The sequence below is a fragment of the Lissotriton vulgaris genome, chromosome 8 (genome assembly GCF_964263255.1).
Source record: "Lissotriton vulgaris chromosome 8, aLisVul1.2, whole genome shotgun sequence".
In the NCBI taxonomy this organism is placed as follows: Eukaryota; Metazoa; Chordata; class Amphibia; order Caudata; family Salamandridae; genus Lissotriton; species Lissotriton vulgaris.
In genome coordinates this window covers 151,668,395-151,688,164 of record NC_141696.1, presented here as the reverse complement: position 1 = coordinate 151,688,164, position 19,770 = coordinate 151,668,395, and the positions used below count along the sequence as shown (strand labels likewise).

At 45.2% G+C, this 19,770-nt stretch overlaps 1 protein-coding gene across 1 annotated transcript in view; it reads right to left on the bottom strand.

The window, feature by feature from the left end:
* Positions 1–19,770, bottom strand: part of MOGAT2 (monoacylglycerol O-acyltransferase 2) — a 473,111-nt gene that overhangs the window by 70,875 nt on the left and 382,466 nt on the right. The window contains exons 3-4 of the mRNA XM_086933863.1: positions 12,362–12,566; positions 724–898 (exon numbers count right to left, since the gene is read on the bottom strand). Coding sequence (XP_086789989.1) covers positions 724–898; positions 12,362–12,566 — 380 coding nt within the window. The remainder of the gene's footprint in view (positions 1–723; positions 899–12,361; positions 12,567–19,770) is intronic.

Sequence of the window (19,770 nt, the reverse complement as noted above, 5' to 3'; positions counted from 1 at the left end):
GAAAGGTCCAGCCCGAACTGCCAATCCAAGCCCTTCCTGGACCCGAAACAAGCAATAAGCATAAACATGCAAGGATGACAAGGGCTTTGAATAGGTCTAAAATTCTGGAACTTGCCAGAGTCCCACGTGTTCCCTAAGGAGCACTGGAAGCCCTTTCATCTTAGAGCCTACTTGTACACTTTCTTCCATGGGCAAGCAACGTTTTTCAATGAAAGTTGTGTTTACTTGGAACAAGCTATCATCCCAAATAGATCTAACGCTGATCTAACTGATCTTAACAAAAACTTGCTGAAGGTGCCGCTTTTCTAGCTGTCCATAAGAATTATTAATGCCTAGAGACCATATTGTAGTATTAGTGTGCTACAAAATCATATTTAGTGATTCACCCACTAAATCTGATAGATTGAGATTACCAGTGACTAAGGGGTCAAGGGATGACTGATATCCCATAGATATTCTTGTACTGGACGCCAAATATATTTTGGGCATTTGTAGCAATGCTTTTTCAATACATTGAAAAAAATTGAAAAGATTTTCTTTTACTTATCTACACATTTGGTTGTACTGAATGAATTATTGTGGTAAAACACTGTCTTGACAATAATTAAATTTGAATCAGAATTTATTATGAAAGATCATAAGTAGTAGAGCAGAAGGCTGGTCCTGGTCCAGAGCACACCCTCATGTTTAGTGATATGTTATAAAAATGTTGCTGGTACTTACCCATGATGCAACGCCAGCTTCACAAATCCCTTCCTGTTTTTCAGCAGGATAGTGAAGGCTCCAGGCCTCGCATCCAGGGCCTCCTCAGCGCCACCTACCGCTATCACCACTGCATTGCCACCTTCTTTGCTCCTCAGTATATATTCTGCACTCTCTTTATCTGCTGATACAAGCCCTGAACCACAAAGGAAAGATGTAAACATGAGAGGTGCTCACTACACAACACTGAGACTTCTTTCACTGAAAAACATAAACACTCATTTAGAGACCCATCATAATGCTGGTTTGGGTATGAAATATGAGCTCCCACTCCAATAATGATTTCAAGTTTTACATAAAAACCTAAACCTCTCGATTAGCTCTGGTCCCTTTTGTCAGTGATAACCAGAGAAAGGTACGCAGAAAAAGCAGCAGAAACTGTTGCACGTGCGCACTGATTTAAACTGTTATCGTTCATTCTGGTTGACAACTCTTTTAATTGTGCGTTAATACCGCAGCCTGGGGCATATTTGCAAGCCCATTGCACCGCCGGTGCATCACTTTTTTCGACGCACCGGCGGCACAAAGGGCTTGCCCATATTTACAAAGCCACGTAAAGTCACCCTGCGTGACTTTTCATGGCCTTGTAAATATGGGCCCCTTTCACGAATTAAACATGAAAGGGGCGTTCCATGGGTGTTGCTGTTGGTGTTCCCACGCAACAGCCATGAAACATCATTTTGAAAACCTGGGAATGCCTCAGAATTCCATGCCTCCTGAGGAGAAAGTTAGGAGTGGAGTGGTGTGGCTCACTGGTTAGAGGCGGCAGACCCGGAAGCAGAGGATGGCCTGGGACAAGGGTTCAATTCCCGATGCGGCAGGGTCATGGACCAGGGTCAGCAGACATGATAATTCTCACCTTGGTGCCTACTCTAACCAGGAATCACACTAGGCAACTCTGGGCATTAGCTTGCCTCATCTCTACAACGGGCCCCCACATTCACTGGGGATGCCTGGTTTCACCTTGGAGATACCCAGTAGGGACCATCTCACAGGGATAGCCAGGACGGGTTCCCCAGCGGTCTACAGCGCCACGACGCCTCAGGGCAGCAGTGCGCTTTACAAGACACATGCATTACATACAATGGAGCAACGAGGAGAAATACTTTGATTTCTCCTCGTTATTCCATCTTTCTATGCGTGCGGCATTCTGCCATTAATTATTGTTTTTGTGCAGGAAGGTATACCTTCCTACACAAAAACAATCATTCCCGCAGCGCAAGCACCCTTGATGCCTGCGCTAGCACATGGCAGACAACTGGGTGCCAGAGCAGGGGAAAGCACAGGGATGCTTCGTATTGTTGTTAATGCAACGCATCCCTGTGCTTTGAAAATAACGCAGCACGACGCAGCTAAATGACTTGAAGCACCGTGATGCGTTATTTTCTTGTAAATGAAGCCTCCAGTCTTTCCCACATTATTGGTAATACCAGATGCAGTACTACTACATTCTTTCATCAAGGGACTTGTCAGGAGTCTCACAGATAAGTAGAAAAAATGGGATGCCGGCCAACATTAATGGAAAAGGACAAAACTTTCCCTTTTGTGAATGCTGTTAGAAATATTTTTAGGAGCAGGCAATGGTCCTGCATAACACTGCCTACTCTTAAAAAATTAAACATAAAGGGCCCGATTCACAGAATGAGCTTAAGACTAAATTCTAAACTTACTACTATTTGGTATTCACACAGTGAACTTACTACTTTCGGGATTCACAGAATGAACTTACTACTTTCAGTATTCACAGAATAGATTTAAGACTACTAACTTTACGTCCGCACTCGGGCTGGAAATTCTGGCCCGAAGGCGGAGCTTACGGCTTAGGGGTGGAGCTTACGGCCCGGAGGCAGAGCTTCCAGCCCAGAGGCGGAGCTTGCGGCTTAGAGGCGGAGCTTCTGGCTCGGAGGTGGGTATTTAGCCATGGCTGAAATCTCCACCTCTGGGCTGGAAGCTCCGCCTCCAAGCCGCAAGCTCCGCCTCAGGGCCATAAGCTCCGCCCCCAAGTAAAGTTAGTAGTCTTAAATCTATTCTGTGAATACCGAAAGTAGTAAGTTCATTCTGTGAATCCCGAAAGTAGTAAGTTCACTGTGTGAATCCCAAAAGTAGTAATTGCATTCTGTGAATACCAAATAGTAGTAAGTTTAGGATTTAGTCTTAAGTTCATTCTGTGAATCGGGCCCAAAGTTTTATTTTTGTTCTTTTTAAGCAATACCTAGTAGGCCACACATTGACCTACCTCATGAATATTAACGATATAGGGCACAATTTGCAACACACTAGAATTCGGTACCATAACAGGCATGGTGATCTGCTTGAGCCAGCAGACCATCATGTCTGTGATTGCTTTTCTATAAATACGTTTTTTTTTTTTTAAATGCAGCCTGAAGGAAACTGGCTCTGTATATACTATACCCAAGAAAGGTATAGCACGGAGTCCAGGAAGACTCAGAGGTATAGCAGAAGCTAAATTAGGTAGATACTAACAGCTCTCTTTGTGGTAGTGTGGGCGAGCAGTTAGGCTTATCCAGCGGGTGTGGTAAGTATTTATTGTATTTACTCAATCAAGGACTGATTACACACACTCAGAGACAGAATCCCGACCAATTAGGTAGATATAAAAAAGGTATACTTATGTTTTATTTTAGAACTAAGCAGGATTTGGCACAGGTAAGTAAAATATATTTTCAAATGCAAGACTGTTCAAGGAAATGCAGGTGTGCTTGAAATTGCAATTGTTACAAGTTTGTATATGCTTTGGAAACAGTTTAAATTACACAGTAATTAGTTTTCATTACTCTGGGACTACTTTTAGATTACTTTGCGTACTGGGGTGGTATGCTAGATAGTCTATGTGTCTGGTGGAGAACCACCAATATACTGGACGCACAGCATGAGCTAATGTATTGAAATTTTACATTATTTTAACCACAAGTACCAAAATAAATCATGTAAATTAAACCACTACAGTAAACATATTTGAAACGTGTTCTTCTTATGTATTTTTGTTATGCAAAAATTAACATAAACACTTTTTGAGCTTTACTTCGAAAAAATTCAGTACATATGACTGCTGTATTTTACAACATCATTCTCATGAACAATACATCCGAATTACCCATTAGAATTCCTGCATAATACAGCCATGCCCATGATCAGATGTCCTGGATCACTACAAACATATGTGGTTTTCTCACTGTGACGCATCCTAGGAGACCAAAATTATATATGCTTCTGAAAGAACACAAAAATCTTCAAGACCCGCCGTTTAGACCAATAGTCTCAGGTTGCGATTCTATCTTCACGCCAGCTGGTCAATTCATTGATCATTTTTTAAAAATTTTGAATTTGCTTCAAAAACTCAATGATCAATATTCTTCTACTTGGATTCTGTGCACAACTGATGTCACCTCATTATATACCTCCATACCACTCAAGGAAGGTATAGAAGCATGTGAATGGGCCTTACTGCAGCTACCAGACATGAGTGTTAACAAAATCTTCATATTGGAATTGTTGACATTTTGCTTGCAACACAGTTACTTGCAATTAGGAAGATTTTTATTTACAAACTAGCGGAACCTCCATGGGTTTTTGGGGGGCTGCAGCTTATGCAAACACATTCATGTCCAGGTTTGAGTTCATCACATTTTTTCAGACGAAGCATGGAGTTCTGATCTGGCGTTTTACGTCAGATTCATCGATGACTCACAGACTAGTTATCAGGCTGGCTGCCTTCACACTGGGTTGCACGCACTATTTGGTTAAATTGATCGTAGCAATTATGGTCTATTGATTATTCAGTGGATGTGCGCGAACTCTCCTAAAGTTTAGCAGTGGTATGCTAGACACTACACCTAAATACAAGGTAAGTACAACTTTTTATATTTTGCAATAGAATTTTCTTTTCTTCATACAACACAGTTCAACACTTAGACATTTTTTGGCCCAAAATCTCTTTACATGGGTTTCTATGGGGAAAAAGAGTTAGTGGTTTCACAGGTAAGTACATGACTTATGATGGTGAGTTTTGGGGGTTTGGGCCAAGGTGCCCCACGGTCTAGATGGGTACTCGAATTGCACCACCAGCGGCACCGGATCAGCTGGGGCAGAGTGCAGGGGCCCAATGTTAGCCAATTAGGCCACTGGGCCTTCGGTTAGGGACTGCTTACGTGCAGGCCACTTGGGTGTGGAAGCAAAGCTACTGAGGTTAAGGTCAACACTGCAGGGGGCAATGACCAGCATAGAAGCTGCACCACCAGTGACCCTGGGGTGGCTGGGTGCAGGGTGCAAACAGACATCGGGGGACCTTTGCTTCTGCAAAGTTGCTGCAGTCTCAGGCAGGGAGACTTCCTGAAGGTGACCACCGGCTGGAGAGGTAAATTGTGATCTTGGGGGATCCTAGACACCATTGGTTGGGCCACCCAAGGCCGTGTGGCGTCAGGTACATGGGTGTATTCTGGCATCGGGTTTTCTTAACAACTCCGGTCGCAGTCGGCTGGACCCTTCAGGTTGTGGCTAAAGTCATCATCTTAAGGCTTGAGGAAGGTCGCGGATCAGCAGATCCCAGATCAGGATCTGGGCAGACCTTCTTGTGGTGTTGGGCCACTCGAACTCGAGCCGTGGGCGTTGGGTGCAGAGTGGTGCAGAATTGTGGAGTCGCCGGAATCAGGATTCTGGAGGTGAGTCTTTGCTTGAGCAAATTCGGTGCTTATGATAGACAGAGTCTGTAAGAGGGTCGCAGGGCAGGTCCTCTGGGCTCTGGAGGTTGCTGGCTGCTGGACTCACTGGGGTTCTTGCTGTAGGCAGTTCGTGGACGGGACAGGCCTGTAGGGTTGGAGCCAAGGCAGTTGGTGTCCTCTTCTTCCTGGGTCAGCATGGCTCTTTGGTTAATTTTTTTCCCCTCGAATCTGAGGAAGCAAGGTTCAGGGGTTCCCCTGAATACCAAATGTAGGGGCGTTGAAGGGGTGTGCAGGTTGGGAGCAATTGGTCCCTTCCTTCGGGTGGGTGCATCACTGACTATGCCACCCTTCAGTAGGAGAGGGCATGAGCCTCTTCCTAATTGGCTGAGTCCCCTCATCTACAAGATGGAGGGGACTGATATGTTTGTTTCACCTCGCCTTCTCCACCCGAGTTATGGAGTTGGCAAAGGTGGGCACACCTCTCTTCCTTTCTTGGTTTTCCCACCAATTCTCCTGCCCAAAGTGGGGGCCATAATCGGCGGGAGCCAGTTGCTGGGGACATAAAAAGGCAGGGACAGCTTCCAAAGGCGGCATGTCTTTGAAGCATACCCTTTTGTGGACCCAGCCCATCTTGGGGGAGGAAGTATGACACCTCTGCCCAGGATTGGATTTGAATCTGGAACCAGAGAGCGGAGGATCTCTACCCAGGCGTCCAGAAACCTGTCTAGTGGTGTCAAATGATGGGCAGCCATTCAGGAACCACACCAGGGCTGGTCAATTTTCAGGGGGTATCTCCAAGATGCCCTCTGAGAGCATTTTACATTAAATCTCCCACTGGCATCAGTGTGGGTTTAATGTGCTGAGAAGTTTGCTACCAAACTTTCCAGTTTTTAATAAAGCCATTATGGAGCGGTGGAGTTCATAATGACCAACTCCCAGACCATATACCCTTTATGACTGTACTGCACTTACAATTTATAAGAATTGGCATAGGCACTGCAGGGTACAGGGCTCATGCCTCTGTACCTTCACCTTAGGGCTAGTGTACCCTGCTAAAGGGATGACTAACCTAGGCCTCAGGCAGTGGATTTCAGGCATGGCACACAGGGAAATCTACTCTTTAATTTCTCTGCACCAAAACACACAGCCTGTAGTGGCAGTGTGTGTGTTAAATTGCAGGATCTCTAAGGGTGGCACTATGGGTGCTGCAGCCTTTAGAGGCCTTCCCTGGTCACAGTGCCCTTGGTACCCATGCTACCTTTTACAAGGGGCTTACCTGTGGTCAGGAATGTGCCAATTGTGGTTACCAAGGTGCAGTCTTGGGCAAGAACACAGGCCCAGGGGACCTGATTGGCAGTGACCCAGGGCACATCAAGTCGGGTTGCATCAGATGTCAGGCAACAAATTGGGGGGTAACCATGTAAAAAGGGGCACTTTCCTTCACAGCCCATTTTCCTTAAAAGAAAACTGGATGCTTTTAAAAAAAAGAAATAAAACATTTAAGCTTCATTTTTGAAGAGCAGGCAGTGGTAACTTGGACCCCTGTCTGCCCTTAATAAATATTGTTCAACATTCTCAAAATGGAAAGGGTCCCAAGGTGACCCCCTTCACACTTGCAAGCGGCTTAGCACCACTTTTAAACTGATGATAAAGTATTACTGTTTTGCAACCAAAATTCAGTCATAAAACATTAATATATACCATACCAATTCGGTATTTTGAGGGGACGCCCCTTCCAAATACTTAATCAGTATATGTTTGCAAACCCAAATTGTGACTCAGTAACAAATTAACAGCACAGTGGTTACAGGTTGGAATGGTCTAAACTACTCCCCTTAGAAGTCTTGCTTGCATATGGCTAATTTATTTCTGGAGTGGAATTGTGGTTAAAACAAACGTGATGCAACATGGGTATTTACCAGTGGCTGATATTCAAGCATGGCACCCATCACTTTATTGTTTTTCTAGCTGAGAGGCCCCCATTTGTGACAAGTATGATAATATACGTGAACAGTCTTCACTATGCAATTGGATACATGCTGAGCTTCACTGATGAGCCCCCAAAAGCTTAAACCAGTGGAGTGGTGCTGGAACAATTTTCAGAGTAGGGCTGCTGCCATCATTGTTACATCACTGAACTTATAAAGATTCAGAAAAATCCAAGCATCATACAAAGAACAAGTGTTGCAAATGAGTTATAAGGGTCCATTTTGAAGAACACTCTCACAAATATGTTGCTAAATCATGGCGTGGTAGTGCACTGCCATTTAAAGACAACACATTTTCCACTGAAATAGTCAAAAAATGTGTACAAACATACAGCTTTACTGACAAAACTTTTTAGTGCAGAAAAGATAATGTGTGGAAATCGGGTTTAACCCGTTCCATGCGTCGGATGGCCCCCGGCCGTCCGACATCACGGTGGGCGTGTGCATACGACGACCTGGGACCGTCTGATTTGCGCACACTTTGATTTCGTCTGCACAGCAGAGGAATGTGTGCCGCGGTGAAGAGTTTAATAAATAAAGTGTCTTGATTTTTTTAATCTTATTAAAATCTGTTTTTGCACTGCACTTCAGAATTACAAAAAGTGATTAATTTGTGCTTCCCTAACTGCTTATTCATTTTGAAATATTTCTGCAGTTTGTTCATCGGTATTTAAATGTTCTGGTTTGTTCGACAAACAAGTCTTTCTTGTCACACCACAAGATTTTCCCAGCTTGCTTTACAAAATCCCCTCACTTTGCAGTCAGAGAAAGAAAAGTAAACACCAAACTTCATGTTAAAAGAATAACAATCATTTTGTCAGACATTTGACCTCAGAACACACACAGCAAATCTGACAAGAGAAAAACAACATTTAAAGCTCTCTTTAATGCTTATTCTCCTTCGGAACTTCAGCATGGTTATTCTGCGGGTAGTGCAGTACACCCCCATCCCTACTTCCAGTACAAAGTTAAACCTAAGCTTTCCATTCATAGCCTTTTGGTTTCTAGAATGCTCCCCTTCATCATGGTTATGCATCACAATCCTTTAATATGCCAGAAAAACCTACTGTACTCTAAGTAAGTGAAGTGGAGGAAATATGGGCTAAGTGGAGAGATGTGTTTAAAGTGCTATGTGGAGAAGTGTGACTCACTGGTTAGAGGCGGCAGACCCTGAAGCAGAGATCAGGCCCGGGATCAGGCCCGGGACCAGGGTTCAATTCCTGACGTGGCAGGGTCTTGGATCAATGTCCGCGGACTCGATAATTCTCGCTTTGGTGCCTTTTCTAATCATGGGTCCCATGCTGCAACTCTGGGAAATAGCTTGCTTAATCTCCACAACGGCCCCACCAGTGCTGGGATGCCTGGCTCCGCCCCTCACAGGGAGAGCCAAGGAGGGTTCCACAGCCTAAGCACCGAGATACCCTCATGGGTGATTCAGCACTATATAAATCAATAACTATAACTATATGTGGAGGGCATGCCGTTTAGCAACTAAGAGGAGGTGGTGTGATTGACATGCTAAGTGGATGTGATGTGGGATGTGATGTGGTCTGGGCCGAGTAAGGGAGGTGTAATTTTGGCTTTAAGTGAAGATGATATGGACAAAGGTCTATGTGGAGGAGACATTGTTCAGGTCATAAATGAAGGAGATGGGCTTTAGGTGCTAAGTGAAGGAGATGTAGTCCTAGGGCTATGCGAAAGAGATACGGTGCAGGTGGTTATGCATCTGATGGAGAAGTTTTAGTTTAGAGCTTAAGTGGAGATGATCTGGACTATGTGCTATGTAAGAACACACTAACCTTGTATGCTGCATCCAATGGGAAGCTGCACACACCTCTGTCTCTCCCCACCTCCACCAGTGACCACATGCATAATTAATATGATGCCAATAGTAGAATCAAAGTGAGGGGACAGGATAAGAGAGAAAACAGACACATAGGACACCACCACTTTGACTTGTCACTTGAATCTATGTAGGTGGTATCTGTATAGCGTAAACTAGGACACAAAGTCAGGGGGACAGTGCAAGGTATCAAAGGCAAGCATACACTCAATGAGTGGTAGGAGACGTGGCTGGTTAGTGCGTAGAGGTGTGTCTTCAACTCATTCCTTCATTGGAGCAGTATTGGGGCAGTGCTTACGGTTATGAGGATGTTCCTGATCCTGGGTGTTTAGCTTTCCCATTTTCCAGAGAGGGCATTTCCTTCTATCTGGTGTGGATATCTACGGGATGAACTGTAATGCATAAATTAGTTGAATTATGTGTAAAGTATCCAGCACCACATAGATTATTACTTACAATGTTGACTGTTTCCCATGTGTTCCCGTAGTGCTGTCCAGTTAAGCCTGTGTGCCTGTCTTTATTTTTCTGGATGTGCATGTATGCCTGTTAAGTTGCCATCTTTTCCTGTGTGTGTGTTATGTGTGCTTGCAGTGCTTTCAGTTTTTGTCGTATAAAAGCCATACATGATGTTTCTTTCAATGCTTGTCTTTTTCATTTCTTTGTGCCGTGCCTAATAAGGTGACATGACAGTATGGCGGTATGTTTAAGTATTCCACTGATGAAGTCTACTTCTAGAGAAAAACAATCTATCTGCATTCTTTAAACCACAAAGCCGCTTTTGATAGTGAACTGCAGCAAAGACATGGTGGCAAAGTGACAGTGTATTTTTACAGTAGAAGGTCCACATCTATACCATGTCATTATCCAAAAGAGCTCTTGCATTAGAGATAGTAACAGCCCTAATATTTAATAGAGCGTTGCGATGGGATAATGGTGCAAACATTTATACAAATAGAACACTGTACCTACTACCATAGGGCAAAAGGAAATAACAAGTGACATCTGTGTTTTGTGACATATTAAATTAACTCATCCTTTCCCTGCATTCTTCTACACAGACACCAAACTCCTCCATATCATGTAATATCTAGGCAATGTAATGTAGGGGTACGTTGTCTTGTATAATGCCCTGTATATGCAATGCAATCCAATGGCGTGCCTATCTCTTTGAATATTTACATACATTTTTATTTTATAGTATTATCAATACTATGGCCAGTTTCCCCAAATTTCAAAACTGTAAATACACAGAAAAACCTTCTAGCTGCTCGATTCAGGCATACACGTTTGTAGAAATGTCACAGAAAGGGATTGCAGCCCACTTAACAAACATTTGCAATGCCATAGGTCTCGCATTACTGATAGTTTGAGGTACTGATATTGCAAATAATAATGCAACGCACATAGCTCATACTTTCAGTAATGCGAGACCTAGTGCATTACAAATTCTTGCTTAGTGAGCCAGGAAACAACATTGTATGTCTCAGTCCAGCCCTGCAAGCTGCTCCTAGAGGTCCCTAGTGAGTAAGGCACCAGCACTGCTTGTCTCGGTGCAGTATGCAAGCTTCTCCTAGAAGTTCCTAGTGAGCAAGGCACCAGCACTGCATGTCTAGGTGCAGTACTGCAAGCTGCTCCTATAGGTCCCTAGTGAGCAAGGCACCAGCCTTGCATGTCTATGTGCAGTACCGCAAGCTGCTCCTAGAGGTTCCTAGTGAGCAAGGCAACAGAACTGCTTGTCTCAGTGCAGTACCACAAGCTGCTCCTAGAGGTCCCTAGTGAGCAAGGCACCAGCACTGCACGTCTATGTGTAGTACTGCAAGCTGCTCCTAGAGGTTCCTAGTGAGCAAGGCACCAGCACTGCATGTCTCGGTGCAGTTTGCAAGCTGCGCCTAGAGGTCCCTAGTGAGCAAGGCACCCGCACAGCAAACCTCTTTTGGTCACATATGGTATTGCACCCTGCAAAAGATATGGTAAGCCCACCCTACCCATAATGTATGGCAGTCAAGAGTACTACGAATACCTTCAAATAGCAAGGTCCATATATACAATTAGTAGCTTTGAAATGTGGCAACAGAATTATTACATTAATTTCGGATTAGGTTGTACTCTGTGTGGAGCTAATGAAGGGAAATCTATAGACGGTCTGAATATAAATGTGAGATGTTCTAGTGAGTGAAGTAACCACTGCCAGCCTAGCTTAGGACCAAGTGTGTGTCTTGTCTGAAGCCTTTGAAGAAAATATTGCCTTGAGGCTGTAATCAAAACTTAGGAAGTAATAACACATGTAACAGGGGGTGTCCTCAAGGGAGTTTACAAGAAGAGACAAGGTGGTACTAAGGAGGGACTACTAAGCCTATTGACCAATGAGAAGTAACCATTTACAAAGGACAGGGACAGGAGCCAATTATAAAGTTGGGCAGAAAGTGAGTGGAGCTTTATGCCCATATCCTGACTACAACATGTCTCGAAGAGACAGTGCAAGAGCTGCCTAGGCAAGACCCAAAAATATGGCACATTGAAAGAGTGACATCTGCCGAAGCTTGCCTCAATGCAGGGGACTGCTGCCTGCTCCCACTGATGCCAGCAGCTGTTATTCACTCAGCTTCCATTCTGGGAATGAGTACCGGCCATCAATGGGAGACGTAATTTTGACAATTTACTTGCTAATGGTAAGAAAGAAGGAATACACTTTGCCGTTCCCATATCTATGAGATTCACAAGGGCTCACAACATGCATACTGAAATGACAATTGCAACTTGCAATGTACTTGGATGCAATGCATGGTTGGATTTTACCTCACAAAGGCTGCCATGTTTTCTCTGCATAGATTTTGCTAAGGAGAAAAATCTTTGAGACAACAGTATTCGCATGTGGTATGTAAACCAAGAAGAACATCTCTGCTTGTAATGCAGTCATTTATTTGATATTAGTGTTTCCTGCCTCTTTTCCCCTCCTTGTGAATCATCTTTCCCACCTCTGTATTCAAAGGATATGACGAAGGTAGATGTCTCCAAAAGCCATGTGTGTTTTCTTAATAGCTCTTTGCTTAGGATTGTAGTGCTTTCTCATGGTGTGCACTAATATTTACCTCCTGCCATGGCGTAGTCCCTGAAGAAAGGAACTCTGAACCAAAGAGGCAGCATCAGCATGTAGGGGGTGAGTCCTGGGTAGAGCTCCGGGAAGCCGGTGGCCTCTGTACAGAAGTTGACGAAAGCACCAGCCACCAGTACCCCATGGGGATGGAAACCAAGTATATAATTCTGGCTGGGGTTCAAGTCTGCTGTCTTGATCAACTGTGAAGAGACAACATTAAGGATATCAGTAAGGAAACATTATTCATTGTATTTATTGACATCCTATTCCCATTGTTTTACAAAAAGTGTTTTCTCATTTTTAGATGATATTTCCTTTAACCCCTTGGCTGCGGCGGTAATTCAGCTGCGGCGCTGAGGGGGGGAGGTGTCGCGCGGTGCCGCCATGCTTGTGACGGAACCACGCCGTCATGAACCACGGGCGGTCTGTGCTTATGACGGCGTGGTTCCGTCACGACTCCGCCCACTCACTAATTCGCCCGCACAGTCGGGGAATCAGTGCTGCGTGGGCGGAGCGGCCGCGGCATGACGGAACCACGCCGGCATGAGCACACGCCACCCGTGGCTCATGATGGCGTGGTTCCGTCACAAGCATGATAGGGGTTAATATACTTTAGTCCACTACATTCAATCTTTGTTTTTTGCCACCTTCTTTCAGCCATTAGTTTAAGTCTATTTTTTATTACCTCTTAAGACAGATGAGAGGAGCATCTCTCTCTCTTCTAATGATATTGACTGTCAGGGTGTGTCTTTCTGCCACCTATAGAGTGCAATGAACTCCAGGAGGGATTCTTTTTCAACTATAGACCTATCTACCAGCTTCATGTTTCTTATTCCCACGTCCACTTCCCCTTTTATGTCTCCGCCTGTGGGTCTTCTACCTTTCTCTTTCCTTTGAGTCTCACTCTTACATTTCTCCCACCTGGAACTCCCTTGTTCCACCCTCCCAACCTTCCGTCTGTATGCTGTGTTTCCTCTTTGTTTGAAACCACCACCCCATCTTGTTCATCCCACATTCCACTTCTTCATTAACCTCTGTCCTGTTTCTCACTCCCAGCCTTTTCTCAATGGTGTCACTGGTGTTTACCCACAATGCAAGGTTGACTCATGGACATGTTTTTTCCTTCAATACGGCCCTCTTTTTGCTTGCATGGTAAATAAAGGTTTGATGATAATGGTTTGATGATTATAGTGTTCTCTTGCTTGCATAGATACTAAATAAGGTTTCCTTGCCTCCACTCTTTATGTGCCATGGGCACAGAATAGGACGTCAAGGGAGACTTCAATATTTAATGCTTTTCATTTCTTACATTTTTCTGTGCCAGAACATTAAACCGAGCCCTATTGGCTTTACAAGTGCTTGTTCTTACTGTTACCACCATTGAGAACATAAATCTTTGCCAATGTGTGTTCTATGCTTACAGATGTAAACACAGACATTTGTCCTTCATTTCACAGTATATTGCCTGTGGTGCTACAGTTGTACAGTTCAGTAGCACTTATTTATTAGGCAATATTTACCCAATCTAAGTTTTACTGCGTGTGTTGGCATTAGAAGCATGAAAGGCACACTTAGCGACAATTAAATCTGAATTTTAGATTGCCTATAAAGTGCTTCATCAGACACAATAAGGTACTTAGCAATCCTATCAATTATTTCTGCCACCCAGAAGGATCCACTGGCACCATAGTTCTGAGATCTGAATGTATCAGATAGGTTCAATAATGGTAAGCAATGTACCAACACAGAGTACCTCTGCAAGCTACAGGAGGTAGTTGGAATCCTGTTAAGATAACTGAAGTGGTTAAAACGTTTGTTAGAGATATATCTGCATAAAATACAGGTCAAATGTTTTGATCCAAAATAGCTTTGAGCGTTAATGCACCGTTTGCAGAGCTTTGTAAGTAACTTACAGATCACATTTTTAAACCCCAGTAAATCAGCTCACTTTTTTTGCTGAATAGATCCATGTGCAATATGCAGATGGTTATGCGGTAAACCACAGAATTTCTTGAATCTACTGCCACTCACCATTGCCTGTTGATTGATCAACAATGTATTCAAGAAAGATAAACAAAGCCTAAACATACTAATTTAAGTCAGTGCCCACTGTTAGCTGCTCTTGGAAGATAACAGCTTTTTCAAGCTAACTACCCCAAAATATATATGTACCATAAAAAATACATAGTGAGTAACGTGTAATATGACCCTATATCTGATGACATTTAAGCACTCAACATCCATCTGGCAGAATTATGGTGAGGCCCGTCTGTGTAACCCATATTAAATGCCAGCAAATCTCCCGCATAAGGGTTCCACAACAAACAGGCACCAGCACTCCAGGAGTTGTTGCAATAAAAAATTATCTTTTTTCACCAACATGGATGTGTCAGAGACTATGGGGCATATTCACAAGCCCCTATGACCACCACAACGCCACTTTCAGTGACGTTGTGAAGGCGATAGGGGCCTCGCCTTATTCACAAGGCAGCGTTAAGCCACTTAACGTGGCTTAACACTGCCTTGTGAATAAGGCACCCGTTCACGCAGTATTTAGCATTAAAGGGGAGGGTAATGGGTGTTGCGTTGGGCGTTCCACCACAACATCCATTGATTTTGATGCTGCCCCCAAGGGCATCGTAAATAGGAGGCAGCGCCAAAATTATCAAGAGTAAAATCCTAGTCTTAAAGAGGCGAAACGAGGAGAAATGCTTTATTTTTCCTCGTTTTTGATTTTTTCCAGGTGTGCTTCCTGGTGCAGAACACGTCGAAAAAGCAAAATGCTGTGGTTTGTGTATGTACAGGAAGGTGTCTCTTCCTGTACATGAACAAACCTTTTTTTTTAAATGCCATTCTGTCACTTTCTTTTTTTTGTAAATTATTATTTTTTATTGTGGTGCGTACCGAATAAAAAAAAACAATAATGATTACATCTGTATGTGCATAGCAGTGGGCAACGACAGATGGAGGTCATGCATAGCAGAAATCTCACACAGCCGTTCAGCCCACATCCCGGAGGTCGGGCGGCGTGCGCATGGAATATCTCAACCCGCAAAACAGATCAAATCCCACTTCCTGCACATAAAGCTTACAATCACCACTTTTACCCCTGAAGGAAACAAAAGAAAAAGGAAGAAAGAAAAGTAAAAACAAAACCCCCATGAACCGACCGTAGGTGTCATCTTGCCCCGCCAATAGTGTTCCTGTGCTTCATCTCTCCGAATGGGCCCAGCTGTACGAGGCAAGCTAGGGGGGCCGAGTACCCCAATGCCTATCCCATGTATGTGCTCTGCGGCCAAAGGCCGGAAACCTGCTTATCCCGCAGACGTGTCCCCTTCCGTCTCCCCCAGGTCCCTCCCCTCTGCACCCTCCATTGACTCTGCCGCCCTTCTGGCTGTGTATTCATAGAATAATCCCCAGAAGTTATTGGGCCGACTCCGTGGGGGTAAGAGTTCGCTGTAATTCTCTGACTGTGTGCAACAAAACGTTAAATCCCCAAGCCACTGCTCCATCTTCGGGAGGGGCCCCCTCATCCAGCACATCACCACTCGCCTCTTCGCTAAATCCACAAGCCTGCGCTGCGCCTTAGGTAACGGCTTTGAATAGCCCAATAGCGCCAGAAGCGGGGCTGGGGAATGGTCATCCTGTAGGACTCTACTCATCTCCTGGAACACTGCCCCCCAATAGTGCTGTATGCCCGGACACTCCCATGCCAAATGTTTAAAACCTTGAAAGTGGCCCAGCCCCAGGTGGCTGCTGGGACTCTAACATGCAACTGTAGTTGCATGTTAGAGTCCCAGCAGCCACCTGGGGCTGGGCCACTTTCAATGTTTTCATATCAATGCTAGCAGGCATTAATCTAACATAGCACACATATCAAACTAGTTTGAGACAACATCCACTAAAAGAGAGTGCGATCTCCACACACATTCATTAAATGTATAAAACCCGCATCAGGTGTTTTGCATCTCTGACAAGCCGCACTGTCACGAAGCCCAAACCGGTGTAACCTGTCAGGAGTATGATAAACTCTGTTTAAATACTTGAAGTGCACAAGCCGATGCCTGCCGTTCAAGGAAACTGATCTCGTGGTGGAGCAACAGTAACACCACATATCGTCTGATAATTGCATGTCTAAGTAGTGCTGCCAATATATACGTGCTTTATTATATCCAGCAGCCCATTCCGACATAGTTATCTTATACAGAGTGGATACCATTTTTCTAGGTTCCTCCGTTTTAATGATGTGAGTGAGCTCCATCAACTCTGGGGGTTCCTGTAGTTCCTCCCCGATTTGCTCGTGCCAGCCCTCCCTGAGTCTATAAAATTGGACACGCTGCAACACCGTAGGGCTCGGCTCCTGTGCAGCAAAATCACCCATTGTTTTCAAGGTGCCGTCTGCAAACATATCCCCCGCCGTAGCTATACCTAGAGCCTTCATCGCCTCTATCACACCCTTGTCCTTACATGGGGCTAGCCACACCATCCATTCCATGGGCATCCAAGGTGCATATAACAGCACTCCAGCGTGGTACTGCAAGAGCGCCTGCCAAGCGTGTCTAGGTGAATTTAAAGAATCAAGAAGCCCTGTGCGTCTGTCTACGTGTCAAAGGCTACCACTGGTAGCGGTAAAGGGGCTGCGAAGAGCTTCGCCAGCGTAATATACGGCGCATGTTCCCTATCGTGCACCCATTGATGCAAGTGCGCCCCCTGTGCGACCCGGTAGTATAATTCAAAGTCCGGGGCACCAAGGCCGCCTAACTGGTTCTATTAAACCTCGTTAATGTATTGTTGCGTGTCCACAGGGGATTAGGACATCTGAGTCCCAGGCCGCATTCAATTCAGGTCCGGGGGCAGCGCCAGCACCAGACGCGGATTTCGCCATTGAATGCGGCCTGAACCTCAAGTACCATACAACAGTGAGAGCAATTGATCCACTAACATACCACACAAAAAGGGTGTGAGTATAATTTTAATTATATGTTTGTCCTGACGAATGCTCCACAGACCCGGCTGGGCCAAAAGTAGCAGAAACATGTTGGCAGTTTGTTTTTCGAAGTGATATACTAGGACCCAGTAACTTGGTCCAAACGTATACCCATATGATTTTTAATAACATACCACATCCGCTTTATAATAAATTGATCTTTTGATGTAGGTGTGTCTCTTAATTGTAATCCTCATTTGTGGCTTTACCTATTTCTCTGGACACTGCTGCGCTACTCCAGAGTTGACCTCAGGCTTGAGGCAGGCATACAGCACAAGAGATGACCCAATGATATATGCCATAACGTCTATGTGGGGCAGAGAATCAAAATAAACTGCGTCACCTCAATACATAGCGTTTATGAGGGTTATCTACATTACTGTGCATAACGCAGTTACAAGTGTCTATGTCCACTTTTGATAAATAAGATTACCCGGGGAACAGACTAGACACATATTCCTCCTCCCTACCCTTTGATTTGGACAATAACTTCTGCATTAGCCTCCTCTTGATATTCTGCCAGCAGTTTCTTCATTTCCTCTTGCGTATTAGCGGCGTCCCTTGCTTGCAGCCGTACCTCACACTCCGCTAGCTGCCGCTCTAGAGTAGCAAGCCGACCACGTATAGAGCGTAGTATTCCAGAATGTTTACTCATGGCCACCCCCCTAATATACACTTTAAAGGCCTCCCAGACCGACAGGAAGCTATCCACCGAACCTACATTGATGTAAAAAAAATTCTAAATGACCACACTCAACTCTTCCTGGAATACCGGGTCAAGGAGAGAGTACCGTGCAAATCTCCATGTAAAGGGAGGGGGGTTCCGCCGCGGTTATGATAAGCATAGGAGAATAGGGGAGTGATCGGAGAGGGTGCGAGGTAGTTCTTGGCACTTGCCAACCCGCGACAACATCCCTGTAGATGCGAGCCAGTAAGCAATGCGCGTGTGTATGTTGTGAAAGGCGGAGAAATGGGTATACCCTCCCTGCTGTGGGTGCAGACTACGCCAAACATCCGCCAAGTCCTCGCAGATGAGTATCCTATCTATTTCCCTTGCAGCTTTCGCAGGGCATCTATCTGGGCCACGAGAGCGGTCCAGTTCAGGGCATCTGATCACATGAAAATCCCCGCCTCAAAGCACAGCACCACAAGGAGTCTCCCGTACAGTCCCAGCCAGACGGACATAGAACTTAGGGCAGTCATAGTTAGGCCCATAAACATTGACTACCAGCAACTCCAGTCCCTTCCCCCTCAGCACAGATACAACAAACCTTCCATCCAGATCTTTTGCCACTGTGGTGAGTGTGTAGTCCGACTTAGGGTTGACCCATGTCAGAACGCCGCGAGCGTGAGACGTAAAGCCGGCTGCGCTAACCTGCTCTCTCAGCCCCCGTGCCTGCAACCTAGCGCTGTTCTCAGAAAGGTGCGTCTCCTGCAATAAAGCTAAGTCAACATGGTGTCTGGATAAAAATTTCAGTACCTTACGGAGCTTTCTATGATCATTCAGTACCCTTACGTTCCACGTCAAAGCACTAAGGTTGCCCACACCAGCATTTCCAGAGTCCACATCAGGCGTATCACTCATAGCCAGCTAAATCTGAAATCGTCACATTCGCACATCGTTCCAAAACAGTGTACAGTGCGCAGAAAAATCTTGACACCCACCCCACGGTCATGACCCTTAATCTACCCCCCTCAATCCCCAACATGCCCACCCACAGCGGACCTCCCCCAACTAGGTCGCGAATCAATCTGCCAAAAAGCCCCCCCGCTCTCCCCCCCCCCCCCCGAAAACACAAATAAAAACACAACCAACTATGTGTTACCACGTGTGGGCGGAAGTAGCCTCAAGCCAATCAGAAATAGTAAAATTTTAACACCACTTTCACCGCCCTACCCAACCCGCCCGCCGGCATGCATTTGTCCCCCAAACCTTGCAGCCATTTTGGAAAAGTTCAGCAGGCATTGACACTCAGTCCTGCTCTTCCAGACTGCCACCCACTGCTTCATCAAGGAGATCTTGTTCCGGCGTCATCTTCCGCTCCCTCGCCCAATCTTTGATCGCCTTTTGCAGTGTCTTAGGTTCCGTAAAGAAGTGTGTCTGCCCATTCCTGGTCACTTTCAATTTAGCCGGGTACAGCATGGCATAGTCCAGCCCCTGCTCACGGAGCTGGCGCTTCATCGGTACAAAGTGCTTCCTCGTCTCCTGAACTCTCGCGGTGAAGTCAGGATATAGTGCGATGTCCGACCCATCGTAGGACAGTGACTGTTTTTCCCTGGCTGCCTTCAGGGCCACATCTCGGTCCCTGTAGTTAAGGAACTTAGTAATGATCGGCCGTGGTGGCGCACCAGGTTTCGGGCGGGGCGGCAGTGCCCGATGTGCCCTTTCAATGACAAACATATTGCAGAAGACTTCC